The following is a 20,515-nucleotide window of genomic DNA, read 5'->3' as shown; positions in this document are numbered from 1 at the left end:
GTCAATGGGGAATAGCCAGAAATGGCATAGGACAAAAGTGTGTGTGTGTGTGTAACAGAGAGAGAGAGAGAGAGAAGCAGAAAGGAGAATAGAGACAGTCTGGTCTCTCAGAGGACTGTCTGGAATTGTGAATTGATTAATGCAAGGCAGATCCATTAGCTAATGAAGTCTGTCTGGTCAACAGTGCATTCTGTAGAGCAATTACTTCACCTCCATCCCGCATCTTTTGACTTTGTTCCTTCACGGTATATTGCAAGGCTATTGCATCATTGATTGGCACTGTTTATTTGTTTTAATGAATTATTTAATGATTACTGTTGGATATTCTCAATATGTATGTAAGACTTAAGTGAACAGTCTGTAAGAAAAGAAAGCTGTTTGAACCAAAAGTGCCCATAAATGTGACTAATATATTGCCATCAAATACCATATAAATAGCTAACTTTTGTGATTGGGGTTTCATTTGTTTCATGCTGGCTTCAATTGCACTCCTCGCATGATCGTTTTAATTACATTTACCATGATGATAGTCTGGTGGGTAAGTGTTGTCATAATGAATCAGTTTGTGTAAATGTTGTTAGCAGACAAATCCATTACTGCAGTCTTCAGAGTTGCATGATCCTTTAGAAATCATTCTAATATACTCATTTGCTGCTCAAGAAACATTTATTATTATTATTAAAATTATATCGGCCATCGGCCACCCTGCTTTCCAAGATATCAGCATCGGCATCGGCTGTCAAAAAACTCATATCAGTCGACCACTGATTATTATCAATGTTGAAAGCAGTTGTGCTGATTAGAATTTTTGTGGAAACAGTGATACATTTTTGGTTACATTGTTTGAAAGTTAATTTTTTTTATTTATTTGTAACATTATGAATGTCTTCACTGCCACTTTTAATCAATTCCTTACATCCTTGCTGAATAAAAGTAGGCTATTCATTTCTTAAGAAAAATTCTAATGACCCCAAACTTTGATATGGTAGTGTAGCCTATACAGTATTATTCAGTGTTGGCAATACTGTCTTATGGAGTTGTGTTCTTCTTGAACAGGGCTGCCTTTCCCAAAAGCATCATAAGCCTAAATTGGTCTTAGCTCCATTGGTGACAATTTTTCTACGATCAACTTAAGCTTACGATACTTTTGGGAAATGCAGCCCTGGCCAATAGTGGTTAGACAAAACAAGAATTGAATTCCTCTACTCTTGCATTTGAATGGATGTTTTTAGTGTGACATTTGACTTTTTGCCCTAACCCTTGATCTCCTGACTCAGATTTATTAGCAGGAAAGGCCTCGGTAAGAGTGTCAGTAAACCCATTGTTTAAGCAGATGTGAGCTCCCTGATTGTTTTCTGCTGTCATGTTTTGTCTGTTTGGGTTTGGGTTAGAGGCTGTTATAAGAGTAATTTCAAATCATTCACTGGGCCCAAACGTGTGTCTACAGAGGCCTTTGACACTAATGATATTCGAGTGCATGAATACCATCATCATGAGGCCCTGGAGTTTCATCTGTGCATGTTTTAGTGACAATTTATTATTATGGTTATTTAAACCTAAGCACATTCAAATATATTAAATCTGGTTATATTCACAGTAAGTCTGGATAACTCTATAATCATTGACATTTTAAAATAAGCCTCATATGAGCAAATATACCAGAATTAAATAGCTCTTGTCATTCAACAAGTTACGTCACCTTCATGACAACCTGCGATTTTGCTTTAGTATTCTATGAAAAAATGTGCCAACTCTTCTTTTTAGACCTATCAAACAAAACGCTAAATTTTCTTCTCAAATGGTTTGAATAAATTGACAGCCTCATACTGCCACCTGCTGCTACAAACCATTACATGGAAATGACTGAAGAAATGACTATGTGAGCTCTTTGTTGGTCAAAATTGAAGCACACACTGAGACACAGCCACACATTTTTATATAAAAGATAAATATAGGCTCTTTTGGTTTTTCACAAGTAAATTAATAACACTATTAGCATCAAAAGTACCATGAAACTAACATGTTATTTTGGACATGTATAATGATATTCATTGAACACAATGGATATAGTAATTGTTCAGTGTCATGGTATACTGTAAATCAAAATACTGTGCCATCTAAATAAATGTAAAGGGAAGCAGACTATTAGACTTGGATGTGCTATTTTGCGACATTTTATTTTGATTTTATGATTTGTGTCTTTTAAATGACTGCTAATTTGCTATTTTTGATGATTGTTGCTGCCCCCTGCTAATGATACTTGCTATTCTAATGACACATTCCCATGCAAGCCATGGCAGAAAATTTATACTAAAGACAAGGAATGTTATTATTGTTCCTCAACAATAATAATATCTTTATCATCTGTTTCTGCTTGGCTGTAGCTTTATAATTAAATCTAAACACCCACCTAGTCGTAACAACATTTGTGTCATCTGCGCCTCAAGGTCATCTGTTTTAATTTTATTCAGATGTGACTTCCCTTGGCAGTAATATTTTATTACTGTCACTAAACACTCACAGATGCGTTACAGAGGGCCCTGACAAGATTTAAAGGGACAGTTCAGCCAAAAATGAATATCCTGTCTTCATTTACATAAGGGCTGTCCACATCAAAGGCAATAACTATGAAGATAACTACAATGGTTTTAATAATCATTCAAATTCTATGAGAATAGGAAAGTCCACACACCTCAACTGATAATGACAAAGAGGAACTATATCATTGAAATCACTTTCAAATTTTAGGCTTATTATAGCGTTCTGTTTATTATAAGTGTGAGCTGCAGATATGCCATCTGCTGCATATTCTGATTAGCTGTCTGATTGGCAGGAAAGAAAATTATTCTGAAATCAGAATCCACGACTTTAGCACGCTCACAGTAAATGTCTGTTGATGTGGACGCAAATATAGTTATCATTAACGCTCTTGGTGTAAACGGCTCTTTACCTCCATGCCATTCCAAACCCTTATGACTCTTGTGTGTGTGTGTGTGTGTGTGTGTGTGTGGAACACAAAAGCAGTTACCAGGCAGAATGTCAAGGCTGCACAGCAATCCCTGGTCTCCATCCACTTTCATACAGCAGCTTGGACATTCTGCTAAATGACTCCTTTTGCTTTTCACACAAAAAATTAAGTCAAAAGTGTTTAGAATGACATAACATGACTAAATGAAAATGAAATTAATTTTTTGGGTGAACTATCCCTTTAAATGAGTCTTCCCCACTGAGACAGCCACAATAATATCTTGATAAATAGCTGCCAGACCCCCAGGGCCACACAAACCCAGTGTTCATATTTCATGTTTGCACTGTAGTAATACGCAAAGATGGAGGCGTGTACAACTGCAGTGCAAAACACGTCTAAGAACTGAGGGTAGTATGTCAGCCTCAGCGTCTTCCCCAGGCTAATTGTCAACTGATGAGCTTTGAGCAGCTTTAGGATTTAGAATGTATTATGAGGAGGGAGGGAGGGAAGGAGGGAGAGGCAGCAAGAATACTGCCAGACAGCCGAGGACCAGGGTGGGGAGGATTGCATCGGCAAGAGAGAGAGAGAGAGACACACACACACACAGAGAATAATAGGGCATGTGAATTAGCCAAAGTGGATGCAGCGTCGCTGAGAGGCGCAGAGTGAAAGTGAGGGAGTGAATGACAGCGAGGGACCAGAAGAATACGCATGTGTGACCAGCACAAACAGGAAGGGTGAGGAGCTAAGCAGAGGAGAGGAGAGGCACGGCTGCTTCACTGACTTCAGGCGATCTCAGGGCTGGAGCCTTCCATCCTGCCTCGTGGAGGGCTGCCTCTCTAACCACACGCCGCCGAGACAAGCACAGAGACTCAGAGGACCTGTGGTCATGGCAGACATAGGCAAGTGATTCAAATCTCTTCTTTGCAAATCCTCTTTGAGCTTCTGCTTCAAGTTGTTAACTGTAATACAAGGTGTAACTTTGAACAGTTACGCCATCTGCATCTAAAGGTCACACTTTCTTAGGTTCGGAGCAATCGAATGGTGATTAACCCTCCAGGTGAGCTGAAACCCATTGTTTAAGAGGTGTATCCTCAGCGTGTAGGTGTTTAAATAAGGGCATGCTGGGAGCTAGACACCGAGAGTTAATGAGAGCCCCAGGGTATCCTCAACCCCGCCCAGCTCTCATACGCACTGCTGCTTTCCAGCCTGCCCTTTACAACTATAATGGAGGGGGCTTATAGTGCAGGACATATCTGTTATGTCCGTGAATGGATCACAGGGAGTGTGGGGAAGGGAATTGTATGATAGCCCTCCTCTATGTCTATTTTCACTCTGCTTACCAGGGATTATCAGGGTGATTACTTACAGAAGAGATACAGAATCGTCTCTCTCTTATTCTGGCACTGTTTGCTTCCTGTGCCCAGGGAATGACTGTCATAGTGTGCAAAGGGGAAAACTGCAGATAGTGTATGGCCTGTAATGCTGTGTAGTATATACATGGTCAAAAGGAATTCATTTTCATTGACGTGTTTATCCACAGGCTGAACAGCTCACAGACAGTGCTTGGTCTTGATTTTAACTTTAATATCACCATAAAATCAATATTGACAGTCCTTATTTTTATGCAGTATTGCAGTATTTATTATAAATAATTCATCCATACACATAAATTCTATGAAAAAAAAAAATCCATAACCAAAAACATTAACTTTCCCCTCTGTCTTGCAATGACATCTCTTCTCTAATGACTTGTGCATCAGTGTGAGGACAGGACTATAATTCCTCCTCTCCAGCAACCTATCACTCAAGAAATAGCAGCAATTAGCAAACAACAACCATCCAATCAATTCCCAACGGACCACATCAAGTCCCATCCTCCTACATTTTTCTTGTTAAAAAAGCCATTTCGCTCAGATATATGTCAGAATAGGGATGACACACAATTGTGTTTCCATTTCATGTCGAACTTGCAATCAATTGCGTTAAATGCTTCTAATTGCATTTACTTTAAAAGTAAATCTTTAATGTAGTCTAAAAGAAAAATGGTGTAAATTAGCATGCACAAATATCCAATATCAACCCAATAATAATTTAAAAAATCCATAATATCATAATACAGACATTTAGTTTACTTCTTTATATTTTAGTCTGATAATATGCATGGGAAATTCACTGAATGCATGGATGAACTCAACTGTATCTGTTGTACGGTACTGGGATGGTTATGAATCCTCATGAAAGTGTCTTGTTAGTTTGAAATGTTGTGCGGCGGTTGGTGATGTAATGATGCTCATGATTGTGTTTCAGAATCTCTCAGTGAGGCCCTGAAAGCCATCAGTGTCAGCACAGAGCTGGTGGAGGAGGAGCTGAAGCCCCATCTGGATGTCCTACTCAACCTCCTATTAGAGAAGAGTGAGTTTACACCAATTAGCTACCCCTCCATCTAATTGCATGTCCGTCAACCCGTCATTCCGTAAACCTGTTTTTCATTCATATCTATACGTTTGTTGATTGCAACATCCAATCTTGGTGCCATGACGCTTATGAGAACCTGTAAAAAGCCGCTATCGCATGTGAAAGTGACGTCTGTTATTGCCAGAAGCCCTACTGAGTGAGGGCACCATTTAGTGTCACACTCATTACACACTCATCCTGCTGTGAGCTGCTATTTGCCTCTGCCTACTTGAAGTACTCTGTGTGTGTGTGTGTGTGTGTGTGTGTGTGTGTGTGTGAGAGAGAGAGAGAGAGAGAGAGAATGTGTGTGTGTGTGTGTGTGGGAAGACAATCCAATGTAGGGGGCAGCAGAGGGTCAGCTTATCTTCCTGCTAGCAGATTTGGGGCACAAGTAGGAGACAAGTAATCCGCATTTACATTTGAGAGAGGGAGAGAGGGAAGGCAAAGGAGAGAACGGGTTAATCTCATTAATCTTTCTCTCCTTTACTCCATTTCACTCCCCATCTTCTGCTCATTCTCGCAAATTAGTTTGCACCAGCTGTCCTTCTTGGCACATTCCTTGCGATTTCGGATCGCAAGTGCATCTAAAAATGGAAACGCAGCCCCCGCAAAAGAACACAAAGTAGATGTTACCATGGCAGCTAGGCTTCCTCTGACAGCTTGACCTGCCACCGTGGCCCTTGTGGATATTTTTCTTGAGGAGAACATGCTTTAATGACAGATTTCCACCTGCTAGTATCTCTGTCTCCGAAGCAGATCCTCATCTACCACTTTGAATTTGAACGGATTACTCTGAGGCCTCGGTTTCAAAGCATCTCTGAAGTGCACGGAAAAAAACCTGAGGGAGGAGATAAAAGAAAAGTGAAGCAACAGGATGAGCTATCTGGAAGAAAGTGCAGTCTGAAATTCATTTGACATCAGTGAAAAATAGGGAAGCTTTGTTAAAGCGTTCAGTTTGGTTTTATTCAATGGTGATATCCAGTCTACAAAAACAGAGCACACACCTTTAAGGAATTTTACCCAAATAAACACATGCATTTATTTATAGTACATCAGTATATGAAATTACAAATATGCAAAGAAAATAATTCCATCTATTTCTATTCCCAGAGAAAGGAACAGCAGAGAAAATAGTCTCCAGTGGTGTTCTGCCCATACTTGCTCAAGTCCTGAGGAAGAAGAGTCCCCTCACCTCTCAGGTCACCTTACTGGTGGCAGAGATGGCCAGAGAAGGTAAATGAGATACATTCTGTTGCTTATATTGATATTTCTTTAGCTTTGGCCACTTTTATATCTCAGGGGAAAATAAAAGGCCTTTTGATTTTATTGCTTTGTCCCAGACTCTATTTTACACTGACAATCTATCATTCAAAAAATATAAATTATTACATGAAAAACTATTACGGGGAGAGCAGGGCACAACCTAACCTTAACACTTTTGACTTTCTCAGTTTGTGAAAATACACTCGGGCGTCAGAGTGTAATATGTTTTTTTTTTTTTTTTTCATAATTAACAGCGTATACTTTTTTGAAATGTGAAATGTCAACATGACCATTTCTTGAAATAATAATTTCTGAACATTGAACATTGACTCTCAGTTTTTATTCTCCTGTTTCTCATGGTTTCTCATTAAAATTCATGAAAGTAATTCATGTAAATTACATCGCTAATGTCAAAGAACAGCATAGTTATAATAATAGTGGGGCACAACGTTTCCCATCTGCACAACTGGAATTTAAAACTGGTTAATGTCTTCTGCTAACTAGCGAAGCAATAAAGAAGTATCTACACTGCTAAATAACAGAGACTAAAATAATAGCAGATGTGTCATTTTAAATAATCACTAAAAACTGAGATGAAAAATGTACTTCAGCCAGATATTTTGCTATGGTTAAATAAAGGTTTAGTGATATCTTCAAAAGATTTTTGAATTTTGGCACAATTTTTCTCTACAGTGTTGATAAGACAACTACTAAATAACGTAATAAGAAATAAGCATAGGCAATTTCAATATTTATTGTGTGAAATGATTTATATCAATGAGGGATAGATTTTTGTCTTGCAGTTGTAGTGTTATTTACACCACAATGAACAATTTTGACCATAATTACATTTTTGTAAAGCTGAATATTGTTGGCTCTGTTGTAAATTGCTTATGTTCCTCATTTGTAAGTCACTTGGATAAAAGCATACATATAAACATTAGACACGTAATGTGAAGGAAACAAAGAGAAATTAAGGTAAATATTACTTACAGAATATTTTTGTGTAATTTCCAGTGAAAATAAAGTTAGCCTTAGCAAGACAAAGGAGTTTGTTATTCACAAAAAAGTAAAAAATATAATTTCCAGTAGTGTCATTTCCAACACAGAGTGCATGCAATATACCATTCGAGATACAATGTACCGTTTAAGATTTTCAGTAAAAAATAAAACAAAAACACATTCAGAGGGCCGAAAGTTCCTCTCACTGACAATAAAACTTCCAGCGAAACCTATAAACAGCTTGATAGAGGACTAAATAATGTCTAAATGTCTAAAGGATCCTTATTAGCATCTGTGGTTCCGCGAAGAACCTTTATTTGGGAACCCAGAATGGTTCTTTAGTGGCATCACTGCAAAAAAATGTACAAAATTTTTGCAACCATTATTTTGTTTGTGTGTTTATGTGCTAGCTGCTGTGAGGGAGCGCTGTATTGAAGCAGGTCTGGTGACCGCATTAGTGCCTTTACTGAACAGCCCAGATCAGGACCAGCTTCTGCACACAGGCCGAGCAATTGGACGTATCTGTTTTGAAAATGGTGAGTGCATTGGAGCAAGATAATTGCAGTCTATCCAATCGTGTTTCTCACCAACAGTCTTGATGTGTCTCCAGTTGGCCTCACAATTCTGCTCAGCTTCTTAGCTTTTGTTCTAACACAGTTTTCTTTCTTACCACAGAGTTAATTTGAATAGTAAATGTCAGGATCTTGATTCTGTTTGTCCTTCAACTTCTTGAAAATGCAGTTCTCCTGATATTATGGTTCACTGGTCCGCATTTGGTATTAAAACATCGTGTTTGAAGGGATTCTTGTCTTAATAAATCCTTTGGATTGTCTTTCTCTTCCGTTGCGCTGAAAGGGAAATATTCTATGTTGAATTTCATATTCAAAAATGGCTTAGTAGCCATTCCTCAGGTTGTCTATGATGTTATAAGTAAAACATGTTATAAGTAAAATGTCCTGCCTATCAAGATGCTTTAAACATAAAGTGATAATATAAATATTCTGCTCTTGTTTTGTTGAGGCTTGGCTTTCGACAACCTATTCATATTGAGCATTCATTACACACATTCAGAATAAAATAAATTACTATTCATTCCCTGTGCTCCATTATATTCTCACATCTTCTATAGCTCTCAATGCCCATTCCTCTCTTGGCTGTCTGTGCTTGTGTGCCCACTCACCCGTTCTCCCTGTGTGTCTCTCTCTCTCTCTCAGCTGTTCAGCAGACGCAGCTGGTGGAGAATGGTGTAATCCCCAGGCTGGTGGCCATAATGCAGCAGTATCCTGAGAATGACCCACTGGTAAACGTCTGCCTGCTGGCGCTCTGCAACCTTGCTGATGTGGGTAAGACAAAAATAGAGAGCAGGGAAGCTTTAAAATCATATATCATACCAGTTTTAAAATTCTAGTTGATACCTACCTACATTACATACTTACTAACTTTTATTTATTTATTTATTCAATAACTAACTAAATAAATAAAATAATACTAATAATGTAAATAAATTAAAATTTGTAAATTTTATTGATTAAATAACAATACATGACCATTTATTTATTTACATTATTAATATTATTTATTTACATAATAAATGGCTTATAATTAAAAATAAAACACTAAAAATATCACAAGTGAATTTAGGCATCACAACAACAAAATGTACTACATGAAAAATGGATTTTCATTTTGAGATTTTCTAAAGATTACATTTAACAATTTTACAAATGTAATTTAAATATAAAAATAGGGGAAATGAGCATGCAGAATTACACGGTATTGGTTAATATGTCTATACCGACATATTGTATATACAATAATACTACCAATATATTGTGCATCTGTAAGATTGATGCAGTCTTGTTTTTGTAACCACCTCATTTTCATTTATTCTTATTTACAGAAATGTTCGAGTTTTTTTTCTTATAATATCTAACACTTTACAATAAGGTTCAGTAATTAACTACATTAATTAACATGAAGTAAGAATGAGCAATACTTCTACGGCATTTATTAATCTTAGTTATTATTAATTTCAGCATTTACTAATGCATTATTAAAATCACAAGTTGTGTTTGTTAACATTAGTTAATGCACTGTGAACTAACATGAACTAACAATGAACAACTGTATTTTTATTAACTAACATTAACAAAGATTAATAAATAGTGTAATAAATGAATTGTTCATTGTTCGTTCATGTTAGTTAATACGTAAACTAATGTTAACAAATGACACCTTATTGTAAAGTGTTACCAATATCTGTAATATCTAGTTACTGATTGTGATTTCTATCACTGTGTTCAGATGCTGCACGAGAGGCCCTGGTGGAAGTGGGTGTAGCGGAGGTCTTGACCTATCAGCTGAAGCGGGCACCAGACGCAGAACGCCGGCATCTCATACTAGAGGTTCTTGGGTCACTTGGAGAGAGTGGTGAGCCACATAATATTGGATCATATAACATTATTCGTATAGTGCACTTTGGTTGAAATCTTGCCTCAGTCACTACTCTTGAAGTGAGCTAAAAATGTACTTGTGCGTGTCCTTGCAAATCCCTGTGTGACTACGTGTTCATGTCTTTTAGATGCTCTGAAACTGCAGTTTGTGGAAGCAGGCGTGCCCGAAGCTCTCTCTGAAATGATTCGAACTCTTCAGGGTGGCTCTGACACACATGACCTCTGCAGCATAAAAGTGGCCTCGAACCTCATAGTGACTCTCCTACTGGGAGGTACATCTCTCTCCATTATTTCACCGCTAACATCATATTACAATGGATTTTTCTATTTAGACTATTTTATTATCCGACTATCAACATTAGACAATAACAGAGTCTAATGGAAAGGAATATGTCGTCAGTTCAATACAAGAATAGTGCTATTCTGAATTCTTTCCTTACAGATGAATCAATGCAGAAGTGTTTTGGGGAAGGGACGGGGATGGTGTATCAGGATGTTCTCTCCTGGCTACAGTCGTCAAATACTGAGCTGCAGTTGTCAGGAGCCCTGGCCATTGCTAACTTTGCCAGAAATGGTGAGAAGATAAACATGGAGTTGTAGTGGAGTGTGATAAAGATTTTTATTGCAAATTTTATTGCAGTTTAAAATGACTGAAAATAGTTTCTCTCTCTCTCCTTTTTTCTTAGACAGCAACTGTGTGAAGATGTTGGATTTAGGAGTTGTTCCTCATATTCTGGACTTGTTGGAGCAGCATGTAGCAGAGGGAGATGTATCTGTGCAGCACGCTGGCCTCAGTGCACTTAGAAATCTTGCCATTCCAGGTTCTACATTTCTTTTCAAAGTACACTGCTGTTAAATTAGGGGGGGGGGGGGGGGGGGGTGTCAGTAAGAATTTTTAACATGTAAGCTCAACAAGGCTGTATTTATTTGACCAGAAATACAGTAAAACAGTAATATTGTGAAATATTATAACAATTTTAAATAATGGTTTTCTATTTTGGTATATTTTAAAAAGCAATTTTTTCCTTTGATATCAAAGTTTAATTTACATCAGCCAATACTCCAGTCTTCATTGTTTTGAAATAGAACTTTTAACAATATAAAAGTCTTTACTGTCACTTTTAATCAATTTTATGTCTTGATGAATAGAAATATTAATTTCTTTAAAAGAAATCTTACTGACCCAACCCTTGAACGACCGCAAAAACAATGCCTTTTGCAAATACATATTTAAGAAACATTTTTAGAGTTTCCTGTAAAGATCAACTTGGGTTTTTACCTGCATATAGTGTAGCTTAGTGCATGGACAGGTTTGGATATTGGCCCCCAGTATGGGATGCAATTGTGTACGTGTTTCCAGCAGGTTTCTTAACCAGATTAACCAGCAAGAGTTCCTCGGTCAGCCAAATTCATTAAAAGGACATACTGGCTATGCCAGTTCACCAGCTAGCCAACTAGTACAGATTGGACTTTTTAGCAGGTTTATATTTTCTATTATGCTTGCTGTGGTTAGATCTGTCATCCTGCTCTCTCTGTTTTCCTGATGTAGCTTCCAATAAGGTGCGTATGTTGGAGGATGGAGTCACAGAGAGGATCAGGACCCTTCTGCGCTCTGACATGCCCCCCGTCCAGTTCAAACTGCTGGGCACATTGCGCATGATGGTGGACGGCCAAGGTAATGATTCAAGAAAACTGCATTTATGCGAATTGTTAGGTCACAGATTAAAGAGACTAGTTTGCATAAACATATAAAATGAACTTGGATGCAAAGTCGCTTTAGAGAAAAGTGACTCTTAAATGCATACAACGTAAAGACTGAATAAGTGTGACTACTCCTAGTGGTAGTAAAAAAGTACATTAATTTGGCTGTTGAAGAGGAGGACATGACAAACAACATGTTGTCATTTTTAGACAAAAGCTTTGCTAAACTATACAATTACCTGCCAAGTGACTATGATGTCTGAAGAATTAACATTTCTCCATACAACTTTAAACTGTTGTTCAAGAGGCTGTAATTTCCAGCCCTTCAGTGAAGTGTATTATTTTAGACACCCTTGTATGCAGACAAAAGGCCTGCAAGAGCTTTGACACACTAAATTACTGTCTGTGCTCCAGTGATAATTTCCCTTAACAAAGGTTATCTGAGTTACTAAATACAGATGTAAACAAACCTTAAAGTGCTGCCACGGTATCTCTTTATTATTTGTGTATGAATGTTATTTTTAGCATATATTCTCTCTTCATTTCTACTGTACTCTTCCCCCCTCCTGTTGTAGAGGAAGCAGCTTCAGTTTTAGGGAAGGACGAGGTTCTGTTAGCACGGGTGATGGAGTGGTGCGAGGCTAAAGATCACGCTGGTGTCAGAGGCGAGGCCAACCGTCTTTTAGCAGCTCTCATAAGACACAGCCGAAACCCTGTGAGTTTTACACAAACAAAGTATGTGTAACTATAGTCATGTGTAACCATATAGTCAGATAAACTGTTTATCTAAAATATCCCCCTCTGTTGTTTTTAAAGGAAGTCATCCATACTGTCATTAAAGCAGATGGAGTCCAACATCTCATCTCAATGGCAACCAGCGAGCATGTCATCATGCAGAATGAGGCTTTAGTCGCTTTGGCCATTGCTTCTGCGATAGACATCGGTAAGACTTTTGCTGTGTCTCAGTTCAAATGACATACTCTATATGTACTTTCCTGTCTAGGGATTTTTATGAATTTTTTTAAGGTTATTTTGTCATCCGGCAGGATACATTGTTACACAGTAGGTGTTGGCAGGTTACTGTCATAATGAGTGAGTCACTGAGTCATTCATTAAACCAATTCATTCAAAAACACAGCTTCATTCAAGACAGAAATATCACTGCAGTGGCTGTGCTTTTCATTGTCATGTGACCTACAGCGTCAGTTGCATTGCTTTACTGCCATCCTCTCCTGTTGCTTCGTGGGATTCGGAATACAGTACTACAGTTCTCATCATTTTCACCTACTATATAGTAGGAAAGTATGAATTTTTGGATGCAGCCTGTGTGTACTGGTTCGAGATATTGTTGAGTTCATTCTGTTGTGGCTTTGTTTGGAATGGTTTTTGTTGGTGGGGCATAACAAAGATTAAGTAACTGACAATATTGTGTCTAAAATGTCAGTTACTTAATATTAACTGTTGTTTACTGAACTGTTGTATGAACATTCACAATAAGGACAGTTTTGTGTATGATTACAGAACATTCTTAAACTTATCTTTAACTTAATTTTCCGAGGCCTTGGAAAGTCAATCTATAACTATCATTCATCAACAAAACGGTGCAGGAATGATGAAAACTGTCACACATTTTATTTTGACAGTTTTACAGCTCAAATCCTAAATGGATTTTTACTGAAAAGATCTTCTTTTAAGTGATTAAAAACAAGTTTCATATTTCTGCTTTAAAACTGTCAAATTCTAAGTGCTAAGGCAACATCACACTTGGCAGTTGTGAGTACTGTAACCAAGATCTGTTAACTAATGAATCACACAAGTTGTGTTTTCCTTTCAAAAGCTTGTTTTCTCTTATTAATACAAGTTACCGTTTATGAGAATATGCTCACTGAACTCGTTGTCTTATGTGGTCCCCTCATACATGCCATGTCTAATCTTGGTATATCCGTTTATTCTGTGCAGAGGCAGTCCAAGAACCATTTCGGGATGCGGATCTCCTTCCCACCTTGCAGAAGATGCTAGATGACCCTGTTGTGGCCGTGGAGGTCAAATTCAGCGCTTTAGGCCTCATCTGCAGCCTTGCCAACTCTAGTCAGTACCACAAAATGACACTGTGGAACTGCCAAAGATTGATCTCAGTTTTACTAACTAATCAAACTCTCTGTGAAGATTGAAATTATACAAGATTCTGTGAGCCCTAGTTTTGAACTAAATTATATATTACTCTTTACCCTCTTCTTTTTCTCCTACAGGCATGTTACGGGAGCAGATAACGTCTCTAAACCTGAGGGACACCCTGTCCAAACTGTCCGCTCACACCAGCACAAAGCTGGCTAAGCAGGCCGACACGGTGATGGCTGTTCTTTCTGAGACCGCCTAAACTTGCATAGTCATCTTCCAGACACACTTACAGATATCCTTGTGGGGATATTTTCTGACATTTCATCCCCATAAGGATAGTGACACACACACACACACACACACACACACACACACAGTTACTCCATCTAGCTTGGCATGTAGTCAGACCAAAGCAATATAAATTTACTCTACTCACTTCGGAGACATGTGGTGCGATTTCATCATCTAAAGTAGGAGGAAGTCAGTTTGTCCATAATAGATGTCATTTGTTGTCAGCTGTCCCAGGAACAGGAACATTCGGGAGACAGACTATCCATCAGGCATCAGTAATGAACCTGCTGCCCTCCGAAACAAGTGTTCGGGTGTTCAGTGGAAAATAACTTAGTAAATATCTGCATACAAACATGCAATTATACTCTCCATGGACTTTTATTATAAGGGCACTAGATCTAGCGAAGCCGCTGTATCTATCGATGAGCTTGCTGTCTATCCATGGAAATGAATTAATAACTAACATTTAATTTTTATGTTGCATACCAATGTACTGCACTGCTCTTAATATGAGTAGTGTTATATTTGTCTTGTGGTTTCTGTTATCAGAGTACATTAACACTGCTGAAGTGATATTTCATCTTAAAGTTATATAATGTTGAATGTAAAATATATATTGTTAGGAAAGAGTATGTCTTGGGTTGTCTATTTTCATATCATAGCTGGCCTTACTACTTTAGTTTTCTGGTGTAGGGCTTTTTAATGCAGATTCTTTGATCATGTTGATCATTTATTTCTAGCTAGCCATGAGCACAAAACTGAATCTCCATATCATGAAAGCAATAGCCAGAAACATATCAAGAACAGTTATTGAGCTTCCTAAATCTAAATAAAAAAGCAATCATCAGTGATAACTCTAGCAGTGTTGTGTAAATGCTGTTGTTGTGTTTGCAGCTTTGTATCTTTGTCTTAAAAATTGTTTGCTCGGTTTCTGTCAAGGTCAGACTCCAGACGATCAACAAATCAGAGCAATTTTAGTGAATACCGTGTCAGTGGAAGTAATGTTTTGAACCATGTCTGTGAGTGTGTGGCTTGTATATTTCCAGAGACAAATGGCCTGAGGGCAACGACAGACTTTTCAGATTTAACAAGCTGAATGTGCGAGGTGGCTCGGCCGTGGCCAATTAGAAGGCTTCATGCAGCCCCGAAGATCACCAGGCTCTTCACAGCTTGACAAACAGCACAATCTCTATCCGTTCTCCATAGCTGCGCTAATGGGTGTTGATTACATTTTTAAATAAATAGACTATTTTTGTGTGTAAAGTGTACGGTTTACCAGAACAGCTTGTTTCTGGCAATAAAGTGAAAATAAAGTGAGATTGTCTGTTTTTTTTTTTTATACTGTGATGTTCAGACTGGAAAAAACAAAAACAAAAAAAAAACATCAGTATTGTGCTATATTATTTCAACTTAAAATAATGGTTTTCTATTTTATTACACTTTATAATATCATTTATTCAAGTGAAGGCAAAGCTGAATTTTCATCATTTCATCAGTGGCACGTGATCCTTCAGAAATCATTCTAATATGCTGATTTATTATCAGTGTTGGAGATAGTTGTGCTGCTCACTTAGCATACTTTTTTCAGGAAACTGATAAAAAAATAATATGTCTTTACTATCACTTTTTATCAATTTAACAGCCTCACTGAATAAAAGTATTAATTTCATTATACATATACACATACACACATAGTTTGGCGTCAAAACTTGAACAGCAAATTAGCATAAATGATTTCTGAAGACTAGTATTAGAAATTTAGATTCCTTCAGTTATATGACTGTATGTAATAACATGATATGCGAGTTATACATGGATGATGTAGAAAGTTTAAAAACAAAAATGGCATCACTTTCCATTCTTGTCAATTTCTTGTTAGTGAACCAGATATGAGCAGTCATTTAAGCGGAATTCTTCTATATGACCACTAGATGGAGACAACAGAAACACTACTTTGACCAGAAGAAGGCAGGCTGTCACTGGAAACGCCGTAGTGTGTATTAATAACACAACACAATTGTTTGCAGCACAGCTCTTTTCACTGGCCCTAGGGAGCTAACCTTCATTACCTTAATAAAGAAAAAGCTGGGAAATGAGTTCAGTAATTTTCACTTTGCTGTCTAATTCCATGCCAATTACTATCTACAATCTGATTATTTGCCATTCATGGTAGCCTAATATTTTAATTAACTTGTTTAATGAAGTCAGAGTACCAGTTACAGTGTTTCTATTTTTTCCCCTTTGTTAAAGCGCTTTGTTTGATGTATAAACTGTGTAATACTCAGATGGACATTTCTTTACTCTCATTTGACAAATGTTTTTCTGTGTACATGTTTGTATTAAACAAACGGTGGGCATGTTTTGCAGAAGCTGTGCCGAGTGAAACATATGGGTAGTCTCCGCAGGAGATTGGTACTACAGGCCACATGCCCAGAGTTCATCCACTCTCATCTGTCCACATTACACAAGCCACAGCACCCAGCTGAGCCTAATCAGTGTGTCCCTCCATCATCCACTGAGTGGACCTCCACCTCCTACGTCACAGCAATAAACAACCTCACCATAGTATGGAAAAAAATGCCAGCAACTGTTTTGGTTACCAGCATTCTTCAAAATATATTCTTTTGTGCTCAACAGAATAAAGAAACTCATACAGATTTGAAACAAGTGGAGGGTGAGTAAATGATGACAGTGCGGTCACATTTACTGCTGCTCTGCAAAATTTCAAAGGTGAAATCCAGTCATAGCAATAGGAATCCACATTCCAGCTCTTTTTTTTTGTGAGCCACATCATTTGGCTCAGTTCATTAATAAGATCTGGATCTTTCTTTTATATTTGAGCTAAATTTGACCTACAGCTGGTATGAGTACACACACATCAGTTATTCAATTTAATTATACTAAAATTTATAATTTCTGAAATCCCATCATTTTTGAACTGTCCAAAGCACAATAATTCCAAACAAATCAAATCGGAACAGTGTGCCATATAACAAATTAATTAAAAAATATGTGCAAAACAGCATTATCCAACATTTCTGGATGTATCTATTAACAGTGAAATTTTATGACATTGTCTTCTGCGTATGAATAATCAGAGGCATTAGGAGAATGATATGATATTGGTGGCACACACACATGCACCTTTAATACAATGTTCAGTTGCTGTATGGAATGTGTGTATTTAAGCAGTGTGGTGAAAAGATTGTCCTGTTATTGTGTCTTGTATTAATTTACCAACCAGTCAATTAATAAAAAAAGACTCAGATTTCAGTTATGTTCAAGCAGGTCACACAAATTCGCCACACTGACCGTTAGAAAGCTGCTGTCAGTCCTCTGTCGTGTGTGTTATGTGTCACTGCCCTCCCAGATCAGAGCCAGTCGATTTTGTCAGATCTATGAATACAAAAATATTTTCACATTGTCTCATTTTATTTGCATTATCCTATTTTAATGAGTATGTTAAGGCTAAATTATTTGTAATTAATGTAAAAAAAAAAAAAACTACTCTCACAACTCGCGAATCTCAAAGTATCGCGTGAGTGGACTCTCTTCTCGTTCTCTTCCCGCTTTCTGCAAAGATACGCTAAATGAACAAAATGGATATTCGTCGTTTTTTTTAATAAACCCACAGTAAAAAGCGTGGAGGTCTCTAACTTTGACACTTCTGATATTTATTCTACTGCCGCTGATACAGCAATCGAGGCCGTGAACACCTCCGTCCCTGGAACCTGCAGTACCAGTACCGCCACCGACACGGACACCAGAGACACCCGCTCAACCCGCCGCTGCATCTGGATGCGTCAACGACCTCGGGGAGAAAGCCACAGGGCCGAAACAGCCCATACTTTCTTTTTTCCCTAAGCACCAAATTGGAGATATTAATCGTGCCTTTTCACCCTTTTACTACAACAAGTTCCCATGGATTGAGTACTCAGTTTCACTGGATTCAGTTTTTTGTTTTTGCTGTCGCCACTTTTCTTCAAATATTGCAAGATGCACAGACGAACTGTTTACAAAAGTGGGAGCTCGAAATTGGAAAAAGTTAAACCAGTCGTTGTTGTAAATGTATTTTAAATGAAGAAGAAAATATATAGGCTATAAATAATTGAAAATGTAGAAAATATGGTATATATGGTGTGTAAAAAAAAAAAATCAGAGCTCATGGTCTACCGGTAGGTGCCCCCAGGCAAAAATGTGAAACTCCGCCTATGCCCGGTGTTCCTGTCTGTGTGTCAGCCTTGTCTTGTCTTGCCCTGATGTCGTCATTAAAGACTATTATTTAGAAGTTTATCCTCGTCTCCGTGTTCCTCGTTCCTCCCTGCTGTGTGCACCGTGACAGATGCATGGTTTGTGAGTGACTTCTGTGTGAATATTCATTCATACATGACTATGCTATTGACAATTGACAATGCAATTATAGCCACAACTTTATGCTGCGACTGCACCTTTTGGTTGGTTTGTGTCTTTTTCACACAAACCAGAATTTGTCTAATTCTGACAAATTATAAAATTAAAACCTCAAACATTTTGTTATAAAAAGTTACACTGCAATCCCGCAGTAATGAACCTTTTATAGACATACTTTAAATCGCAACACAATTTATTGTATATTCCTGTTTTACAGAACTGGTACTAGGTACTGTTTAACCGGAATTACCAGGTAATTCAAGTGGAGACCAAATATTGATTCTTAACCTCACAAGTGAGATATGAACATGCTGATTTGTATTCATTGAAGGAAGGCAGCTGGACTGGTTTTCCTATTCATTTTTTTTTCTGCTGTTTCAGCGTCTGATTGAATAAACTGCAGTTTAGCTATTGCAAAAATTATCCTTTGCTTAAATAGTGAACTAATACATTTAAATTAGTTTGACTTCACAAAAACAGAAGCACACGTCTTCAATGTTTCTGAAACTGAATCATTAGGGAGCATTGGCACTGACTCAATTGATCTAAGGGTCGGTATTGACACTGTAACATCCAAAGGTGAGAATGTAAACATGCCAGTGTGGGTGTGACTGGAGTTCAGGTAGGTGTGTGAACAGTGGACAGGAACAAATGCTCCAGGGAAGAGACAGCGAACAATAGTGCCCTTTGGAACAGCCATGACTCATGCTTTAAAGGACTAACTTTCATAAGAGAAAGTTCAGAGTCCCATTAAAGGACACCTGAGACAGGCACAAAAAGACCACCAAAGTACTGATCTCAGCTATGCCAGGTCAGTACAAAATGATCATGATCAATGTAAAAGATTATTTATCAAAAGGAGCAAATTAAGTGACAGTCTGTATAATATTTAACTGTGTTTTACCATTGGGCCTGATTTAAATAATTTTGGCGCTCCATTCTGAATAATATAGATTTAATATAAATGTGATTTGGTGTTTCTGATTATGTTGATACTTAAAAATGTATTTAAGTGCTACACACTTTCTGTTCATTTACATATAACTGGTGTGGGTGCACTTAATACAAATATCACCAATGGGACATTCTATTATGGGTCAAGTGGATTTTAATGTGTTTTCTCCTGCTTGACTATAGAATTGTTATGCACAAAATACTTATACATAAACACATTTGCTGAAATGATAAAGGTGTATACATCAACTCCCTTTTTAATACATATGTATTAAATTTGAACTCATTTTGTAAACGTGCCTATTATTTTGAGTATTTTTTGGGACTCTTTCTCTTGTAAAAAGTACATTTTCTCATACTGAGTCACTGAATGGCTGTCAGCAGTTTCTTTGTTTATTAGACACAGCTACATTGCTTAACCTTGTTCCTATCTTTTGCCCTTCATTGCCGGGCCAGCAGTGTTTTCTTATCAACAATGCAGCTTAGAATGCACTCTCTGAGCATGTTGCGGCTTTTTTTCTATATCTTACAGAGCAGAATTTGAAACTCTCTATGAATATGGTCAGATCACCCATTTTGCCGCAGCACAGCTTAGTATTGTGATGTTGTTCTATAATGTGAGTTGTCAATAAACCTTCAAAATTGTGTCAGCAGCACAAGCAAAGCCCAATTTTTAGTTTGACAAATGGACACATGAATAGTAGCCACATCCATCTTTAATACTCTGACAAAAGGAAGCATCAATCCTCATACAAGACTGATGATTGGTGTCCGCTGCTTTGTAGCTTGTTCTTTCTCTTGGTCCATTTCTGTATTTAATCTGTGTGCTTATGGCCACACCCTTGTCCAGATGTTGAGTCTGAGGGATTCTCTCCCTCTGCACAGATAGATATATAGA

The 20,515-nt window shown here is 37.6% G+C and overlaps 2 protein-coding genes and 1 long non-coding RNA gene across 3 annotated transcripts in view; 2 read left to right on the top strand and 1 right to left on the bottom strand.

Annotated features, from left to right (window-relative positions):
* Nucleotides 1–2,788: 2,788 nt before the first annotated feature.
* si:dkey-191g9.5 (rap1 GTPase-GDP dissociation stimulator 1-B) lies at nt 2,789–15,572 on the top strand. The gene is made up of 14 exons (XM_058796584.1): nt 2,789–3,870; nt 5,279–5,383; nt 6,536–6,658; nt 8,101–8,226; nt 8,905–9,033; nt 9,995–10,120; nt 10,272–10,415; nt 10,586–10,717; nt 10,830–10,964; nt 11,693–11,818; nt 12,420–12,559; nt 12,661–12,787; nt 13,804–13,932; nt 14,094–15,572. Exons 1-14 carry the CDS (start codon nt 3,858–3,860, stop codon nt 14,219–14,221), a joined length of 1,683 nt encoding a protein of 560 aa, XP_058652567.1. The 5' UTR covers nt 2,789–3,857; the 3' UTR covers nt 14,222–15,572.
* On the bottom strand, nt 8,240–18,446 carry LOC131552667 (uncharacterized). The gene is made up of 3 exons (XR_009274034.1): nt 17,566–18,446; nt 8,871–9,024; nt 8,240–8,538 (listed from the first exon to the last, which is right to left on the bottom strand). It is a non-coding gene; the product is annotated as an uncharacterized LOC131552667 (long non-coding RNA).
* Nucleotides 18,447–19,370: 924 nt separating this feature from the next.
* si:dkey-191g9.7 (uncharacterized) overlaps nt 19,371–20,515 on the top strand; it is a 9,024-nt gene continuing 7,879 nt past the window's right edge. The window contains exon 1 of the mRNA XM_058794938.1: nt 19,371–19,474. The gene's annotated coding sequence lies outside the window, so the exon portion shown is untranslated. The remainder of the gene's footprint in view (nt 19,475–20,515) is intronic.

The sequence above is a fragment of the Onychostoma macrolepis genome, chromosome 13 (assembly GCF_012432095.1).
Source record: "Onychostoma macrolepis isolate SWU-2019 chromosome 13, ASM1243209v1, whole genome shotgun sequence".
In the NCBI taxonomy this organism is placed as follows: domain Eukaryota; kingdom Metazoa; phylum Chordata; class Actinopteri; order Cypriniformes; family Cyprinidae; genus Onychostoma; species Onychostoma macrolepis.
This window is presented reverse-complemented; position numbering and strand designations above follow the sequence as displayed.

Excerpts from the sequence above, each read along its gene's own strand:
- si:dkey-191g9.5 (XM_058796584.1), top strand. Across the intron at positions 6,659-8,100 it reads GGCAGAGATGGCCAGAGAAG|CTGCTGTGAGGGAGCGCTGT; the intron begins GTAAATGAGATA and ends TTTATGTGCTAG. Across the intron at positions 9,034-9,994 it reads CTGCAACCTTGCTGATGTGG|ATGCTGCACGAGAGGCCCTG; the intron begins GTAAGACAAAAA and ends CACTGTGTTCAG.